Source organism: Varroa destructor, unplaced genomic scaffold (assembly GCF_002443255.2).
Source record: "Varroa destructor unplaced genomic scaffold, Vdes_3.0 BEIS01000007.1, whole genome shotgun sequence".
In the NCBI taxonomy this organism is placed as follows: domain Eukaryota; kingdom Metazoa; phylum Arthropoda; class Arachnida; order Mesostigmata; family Varroidae; genus Varroa; species Varroa destructor.
In genome coordinates, this window is record NW_019211460.1 from 9,238,768 (window position 1) to 9,245,917 (window position 7,150).

At 39.2% G+C, this 7,150-nt stretch overlaps 1 protein-coding gene and 1 long non-coding RNA gene across 13 annotated transcripts in view; one reads left to right on the forward strand and one right to left on the reverse strand.

Moving 5' to 3' along the window:
* Positions 1-1,179, reverse strand: part of LOC111254563 (uncharacterized) — a 32,281-nt gene extending 31,102 nt beyond the window's left edge. For all 8 annotated transcript variants that reach the window (XR_015316801.1, XR_015316805.1, XR_015316807.1 and 5 more), the window contains exon 1: positions 1,024-1,179. This is a non-coding gene — a long non-coding RNA (uncharacterized LOC111254563). The remainder of the gene's footprint in view (positions 1-1,023) is intronic.
* Positions 1,180-1,378: 199 nt separating this feature from the next.
* On the forward strand, positions 1,379-6,947 carry LOC111254559 (uncharacterized). Of its 5 annotated transcripts, none has more exons than XM_022815521.2 (8): positions 1,525-1,538; positions 2,097-2,223; positions 2,613-2,782; positions 3,183-3,396; positions 3,793-3,926; positions 4,282-4,424; positions 5,085-5,821; positions 6,261-6,947. In XM_022815521.2, exons 3-8 carry the CDS (start codon positions 2,621-2,623, stop codon positions 6,293-6,295), a joined length of 1,425 nt encoding a protein of 474 aa, XP_022671256.1. In that variant the 5' UTR covers positions 1,525-1,538; positions 2,097-2,223; positions 2,613-2,620; the 3' UTR covers positions 6,296-6,947. The 5 variants fall into 5 exon arrangements, with proteins under 5 accessions (XP_022671258.1, XP_086830673.1, XP_022671256.1 ...); XM_086974546.1 differs by having other exon boundaries at positions 3,321-3,396; XM_022815523.2 differs by lacking the exon at positions 2,613-2,782 and having other exon boundaries at positions 1,379-1,538.
* Positions 6,948-7,150: the final 203 nt, after the last annotated feature.

Genomic DNA, 7,150 nt, shown 5'->3' on the forward strand with positions numbered 1-7,150 from the left:
TATATATATATATAACGGCCCTGCTAACATTTAGGCCAATGCCTAAAACGTTGATTTTAGCATTTCTCGGTATAATCTTAGCACTAGACCTACCGATACTTCTTACACAGCCATCCCAACCGTAACCCGTCTAAATGAGTGATTCTTAAACAAAGAAAGGTGATTATTCTTATAATTAAGCGTAGATTTTCAATGGTGTGAAATTCGACGGTGATGTGATAGCGTTTAAGTACTTGAGCCTGTAAAAAATTCGCAGACAGAAATCTTGGCCGCTGGTAATATGGTTAATGCCTTTTAAACTACATTTGTATCCTTAAAAACATAGGGTTCTAACTGGGGCTTGAGTTATTGAATATAAAATGCATACTTTAGTACACAGACGCGTTGTAGTTGCGTGCTACAGACGCAGGCGCGCAAATATTAACGATACAACGTATCTGGACCTATGTACATGTAATAAATACTCTCCAACACTTTTCACAGCGTTCACTACAAAATCGGGCCAACATTTTGTCACTGTATGACACTTCACTATTCTAACCCTATGTATAACTATTATAACCCTCTATGTATCTAACAACAAAACCCATTTCACACTGAGTAAGACTGAGATAATAGAAGATTATTACGGTATGTTTCTAGAACTCAGTTGAACGTTTTAGCTAAAAATAAAATAGCGCTGTTTACACGTGACTCAACGACAGCAGTATGCATGATATGCTATATTAAGTTTAGCAATGCGATTATATTTATATAATTTCCATCTCAAGTTGTAACTTGCTCTTATATTAGCTGTTCTGTTGTCTTTTTGGGCCATCGTCGCTTTTTTTTTTTGTTTTTTTTTTATATCACTTGCTTCACTAGCCGTAGCTTAATCCTTGCCAACGCATTTGTCGATCGAAGGTTAGCGTTCATGTTGAAGGAAGGCTGTATTTAACAAAGACTCTCAGCACATATGATAGCATAGATAAAGATCTGATCCACAGTAAACTATATTGTACCATCTGCAGCTGGTAAGCTCACCATCAATCTGCTGAACGTTGTCAAGCGCTTCTAACTCTATTTGAAGCCTAATAATAATAAACTAGCTTCATTCCAAGTTCCGTATTGCCGTTTCCTTCTATTAGATATCTTTCAATGTGCTTGTACAGCTGCTATTGGGGCTAATCAAATACATAAATGCACACCTAAAACTATCGTGCAGAACGTTCGATTCTGGATGTGCAGAGTTGTACATGTTACCGCGGTCTCAGTTATTATACGTTTACCGTGTCCGTCCAAAAGTCGGCCCTACGATGCGACAAAAACAATTGTTTCATTTATGTTGTCTGTGTGTGTGTGTGTGTGTGTACGTGTCGCGCGAATTTCTATAACGCGTGCGCTGTCTACGCTGACTGGCCGTCTGCTCTACCATCTATTTATCAATGTGTGTACTTAATGTTGTTATCGGAAAACAATTCCCTAATCACTGTAGAGGTAGTTGCAACTAGCCTCAACGAAGGCGAGTGCCGACGACAGATTCGGACCCGATCAACGAGGTAGACCAACGGCTTTTGTGCTAATCTTACAAACTGTGCTTTCAATTGTTGTTAATTCGTGGGCGTAAATTAAGCTCTTATGAGGAACGTGTGCATATGAGGCAATGCTTTTGATCCTTTGAAACTTCACTAGATTCTGATAATCACCACGAAACGAACGCTATGAAATATACATGCGCGTCGTTTCTGAGAGCCTCATTTTAAAAGTCTTCATTCAGCCACAATGCTTCAGTGAATCGACGGCCAGATCATTAGACACGTATAATAATATTAAAGCAATATGCGCCTAATTGGTAGGTCTATTTTACACCTTCATTCAACTATGTGTTCCTTGTAACTTGATGATTCATCATTATGCACAATGCAACATTAGTAAATTCAAGCTCTAGTTTAGACGGGATCGCAACGAAGAATTAGAAGATTATTGAACAATCATTTTTAAGCTATTGTTTGCGCAATATTGCCTACAGTAACAAGTACCTGAAATGAAAATATATTGCCCTACAAAACACGAATCCATATTTAGAATTAATGTCAATTTGTTATGCCTCTTCCCAGTTATCTGCGATAGGCTGACTTTGGGCCTAGATGTGTTCTACTGCGATGTGACTCAGGACTGAATTTGCACCTTGACCGGTTCAACTCATAATACTCAAGAGGATTTCATATGGCGCGGCAAGCATATGTAAGCACGACAAGATCCAATAAAAATATACATATTTATACTATAGATATGCGTTAATAATTAAATAAGACTGATATAAATATCTGTGTGATAGCAAATGGAGTGACGGGTAAAGTACCGTAATAAAAAAAATTAGCTATTTTCCAACCGAACTTTTATTTTCCTTTTATACGTTTGCGTACGGCTTATAGTTGATTATTTCACGGCAAAGAACTTCAATGTATGGCTCAGGCCGACAGTGCCGTTAATTCGTTAAAAAAAATATTATTGTTTGTCGTAGAGGGACATTCTATAATAGAATAAATCGACCTATCGACCAATGGAGCTTACGGAAACCATTGGACAAAGTCTAGAAACTGCTTTAACATGATATATGTGCTCGTTTGCAGGCCTCATAATGAGTCGGGTTTTCGCGGTAGTATCTCTTGTTATATATGTCGCTAGCAGCGTCTCTGCGCTAGTACGACCTGCAAAGGATAGCAAACATCAAACAGAATATCTCCGCGACGGTTATATATTTAAGATCGTAGTGGACGTCCCGGTGGACAAAAACGGGATCGTATGTAATCGTACTTTTTGCTTATTGGTTTTCGCTTGCTGCTGTTTCCCCATCATAACAGTGTGGCTGGTTTCAAGTGGTGCCATATCAACGAGTCTAGTCTTTCTTTCCAACAGGGGCAACCAGATCTGAGAGAGTCCTGACGACATTGCGTACTAAGTGTATTGAGATTTGGCGAATCAGGAAGTTACTTACAAATGAGGGTCTGTGTATGCCAATGAAAATATTGACTATAACAGTTTCAAAGCAATACATCTTAATTTCATCGTTAACGTTCGCTGAATACGAATGGCCTCGTATTGCGGTGGGGAGCACACGTTTTACTTTAATACAAACCAATGTATTCTTCGCAAATAAGCATATCTCTTTATATTTCGTATGTTGTTCCTTCTTTGATTAGCCGAAGGTCCTTATGGAAAAACATCCGTTTGTGACAAGCATTCAGATTGAATCGGACAAACTTATAATCAAAGGCCTTCCGTTACATAATGGGAAAACTACATTACAGCTAAAAACTTATTTCTCTAACCATTTGAAGAGCAATCGTCGAATTGATTTAATTCCTGAAGATCTGGATGAAACGGATAGTTATTGTCGCCTGATACCCAGCGTCGGTAAGCTGCCGAATTATATTATTGATATCTTAATTATGGGTTGCCTATTCGAGGATTTATATTAAACTGGAATGGTAGGCAGTAGAGTAGTTCGATATATATATTAAAAACGCTGTATTGTTTCGGTGAACAAATACCCAGGATCTTGTCAATATGTAAATAGTACCCTTTGTTTAGGTACTTTGTAAGTTGAAATAGTTTACAACAAGCTTCCGTTCACGGATATACGCTCATATATCGGTAACTTATTAGCGGAATACCTATCGGGCTGTGGATGCCGACAGCAGCTATAGCTTTATTAGTATAATTGTCGTTCGTTTTTATTGTTTAGTGTTCATCTTTATGAGAGAGGCTGCCAGTTTTAAATGTCGGACCCGTTATATTTTTGCAAAACAGGTATCGATTTCGCCGATAGGGAGGTGCTTGACAGGGCCGAAATCATTCAGTTCATTGAAAAACTGTCTGAACAGCTGAAATATCCTAGTAACTGGATAAAGGCGACCACTAAAACTTTTAACGGCAAAAATCAAGTATGAATCACTTTTCTTGTACTTTTTAGCTAACTTATATATTGGACCCTCTAATAGATTCTAAAGTTGAGCAAGGACGTACAGACTTAGTGCGTATTTTGAGTTTCTCTCAAATGGCTTTCAACCTTTGAGCGTACAAGTTCGTTCCTAAGCCTACAGAGTGGAGGAAACAAACTGACTAATTTGTATGTCTCGGAGTAGTTATTACCATTTCCGCATAATAGTTTTCTTTTTCGTTTCGTATAAAGTATGGTTGTATTACTGTTTATATGTGGGGAGAGTATTGCAAAACGCGTGCAAAATTCTCGTGGATGCATTGAACATCATTCAATCACTGAGTTCGTCTTGGTTCTAGCACCTTATATCGGGTCTTCGAATTTCTCTGATGCATCCTGGACCCTGCGATGGCAACGCAGTGAAATCCGACGAAAAAGTCAGAGAGGTGTTAGAACTTTACAGATCTGGAAAGCTGCAGTCGCTGGCTCCAGCCGGGCACAGGTAAAAAAAAAAAAAACAATGTATGATCACAAATGATTTCGTGGAACATAAACCATTGTAATAGACTTATTACGCTAGCTGAAGTACAGTTGGAGTCATGTACATCTCGGTGTTGCTGCACCTTTAATGGCAGTCCCGCATACAACAACAATAGCTAAAAGCTAGATTTTTCCCATCTTCATTTCCTAAAAAACAATAGCAATACGAGTATATTCTAGATCTGCCTGTTGTCTATAGTGGCAACAATCAAGTTACTATATGCAATTAAATGACGCCAGTATAATATAGCTCATAAGATACAGCGGGTCCGTTTCGACTGTAACGTTGAGCTGGGCACTATTCGTATGTGGCGACATAAATACCGGTGATAACTTCGCTATATTGGCTAGTGCCGTTATTCATGTGTGTAATATATCATGCAATAGAAAAACCTTAGGGTCCTTTGCTCCAATATTGCAGACTACATATTGCCTCAATCTGACCAGACTCACTAATGCAGAGTGATCCAAAGTCAGTTAGGAGCCTCAACGATCATTTTCTGTTTCGGCCTCATTCCTAGCCAAAATCAGATAGATAGCTGATTGATCGGGCCGCTTTGGATAATGCTATCTTTCAATTCGAGATTCGTTTGATATTATCACTTGTCGTATGATCTTTCAGGATTGGTGCAGTCAATCGGCTTGACGAAGTGTCCCGGTCAGGCCAGCAGAGAGCTGGCATTTTGTCGTCGAGCGCCATGCACAAGCCAAAAAATAAAAGTATACCCGTTTCGATTAATATCGGTTTAATAAATGGGACCTCCACCGAATCTTCATCAAACTGGTGGGAGTCCGCGTCCACAGCGCTACATTTCATTTCAACTGCTAGGACCGCTACACCGGCGTCCTTTACAACCACGAAGCTGCCAGCTGCGAGCACAATGACCGAGACGTCCAGCGTAACAACGAAAAACGAATCCTCGTCTGATACCATAACTTTTACGACAACACTGGCGGCCATGACGCCGAACATTGGTACCACCATAATAGCACAGTCTGAGATGATGGCCACAGCAGCAACTACGCCATTAGCGATAGACTCGTGGCAAGTTTCGACAACGGCTAAACTTACACAGAACGAGGATATGCGCATAGAAAGTTATACCCGAAATCCTAATTTGAGATTAATTACGTCGACGACAGAAAGCAACGAGGAGAACGACGTCGACGGTCGAGTCGACGCAATCGCTTCCACGGCTGGCGACAGTGTGCCCGATGAACAAGAACAGATCGCGCCGCTCAAGGCTTACGCGCTACCGATAGCGGCCACCTTTACGGTATTGATCTTTGGCGTCGTTCTGGGGCTGGTCTGTATGGTCAAACGTAAAATATTGTCGAACGACTACGATTTGCATGGAGGTAAGTTAGTGGAAATCGCGGCCGTAACACACGTATACGGCTTTTAATGGAGCAGTCCATCTGATTACATACAATCTGTTTGATACTTATAGAACAGTTTTGATTTAAAAATATAGGATACAATGTTTTTTTTTTTTTTTTAGTACAACCATAACGATATATCTAATCATTTAATAAGGATAATAGGAAACGCACGAGCTACATATATCGTGCATGATAACCACCTGCCGTATATAAAATTTTTATTAATTTACGCAGTTATTTATGAATCGGATAGAAGCTCCTCGATGTTGCGGTAGCCCTTCGCCGCGGCGTGCGCATATACAGTTATCGTAACAATATATTAACAGTATGCTACGTAGAGTTGACAATTATACCGTGCTGTTTTTCAATAACATGCGTTCCTTTCGCTCTGGGTACGTTCCATCTCTTGTAACAGGTGAAGAAGGCCGTCTGGGCGGTATCGTGGCATAAATGGGGGGCCACTACGCAGGCTTTGCACAGGAACACAATTCGGAAATTTAATTACCTAAACATTGTGCATCAATGCGGCACACATTGCTTTATTATTTAGCTAAATTCATTCAACAACTGTGACTGATGCCCTATAAGTGAAAAATGTTTTACCCAATAATTTTACATTATGTGACATGACAGTTAATGAATATGGACTTTTAAAAGCGCAGCTTTTATATATATATATATATATATATATATATATATACAGTTTAGCTATACGTACACTTTCTAATACGGTTTTTTTTTCAATATGTGTAGGAGAAGATGTAGTATAATGGCTACATTATGAAACCTTTCTGTAAATACAATAGAAATGATTAGATACTTATATATATGGAAGAACACTTCTTTACTATTATAGGTTAACAGCAGACACGCACCTATCGAAGACGAATAGATTAGGCATATTGTTTATTTGATATACGTTCAAATTTCCGTAGACACGACATGCCTCGTCTGCCTCGTGGAGCCAGTAGGTAAAGACAGGGTGGTCACAGCTGCCTAATAAACACTTGCTAAATGCTAAGATCATACTTATCCCTGGGTGATTATTAAGTCGAATATAATAAATGGCTGTTTGCTAGATGTGACATAACCTCGTCGACAACGAACGTTTCGTTTTTACGGTCTCTACGGTTTTTACGGTGATGCTGATTAAGGGTTCGTTCCAAACGTTCTTCGTATATTCCGATATGTTATATGGACGTTTGTGGGTTTGAATTAGCTTCGATTCATTTTGATTATTTATAGTTCAACGACAGCAGATAATGAGATAGATATCAGATAGTCAGTATCAGCAGATACTGAAAA

Coding starts and splice junctions, on each gene's coding strand:
- LOC111254559 (XM_022815521.2), top strand. CDS start 2,621: ATGAGTCGGGTTTTCGCGGTAGTATCTCTTGTTATATATGTCGCTAGC. Junction 3,927..4,281: donor CTTTTAACGGCAAAAATCAA/GTATGAATCACT, acceptor TCTTGGTTCTAG/CACCTTATATCGGGTCTTCG. Junction 4,425..5,084: donor CTGGCTCCAGCCGGGCACAG/GTAAAAAAAAAA, acceptor ATGATCTTTCAG/GATTGGTGCAGTCAATCGGC.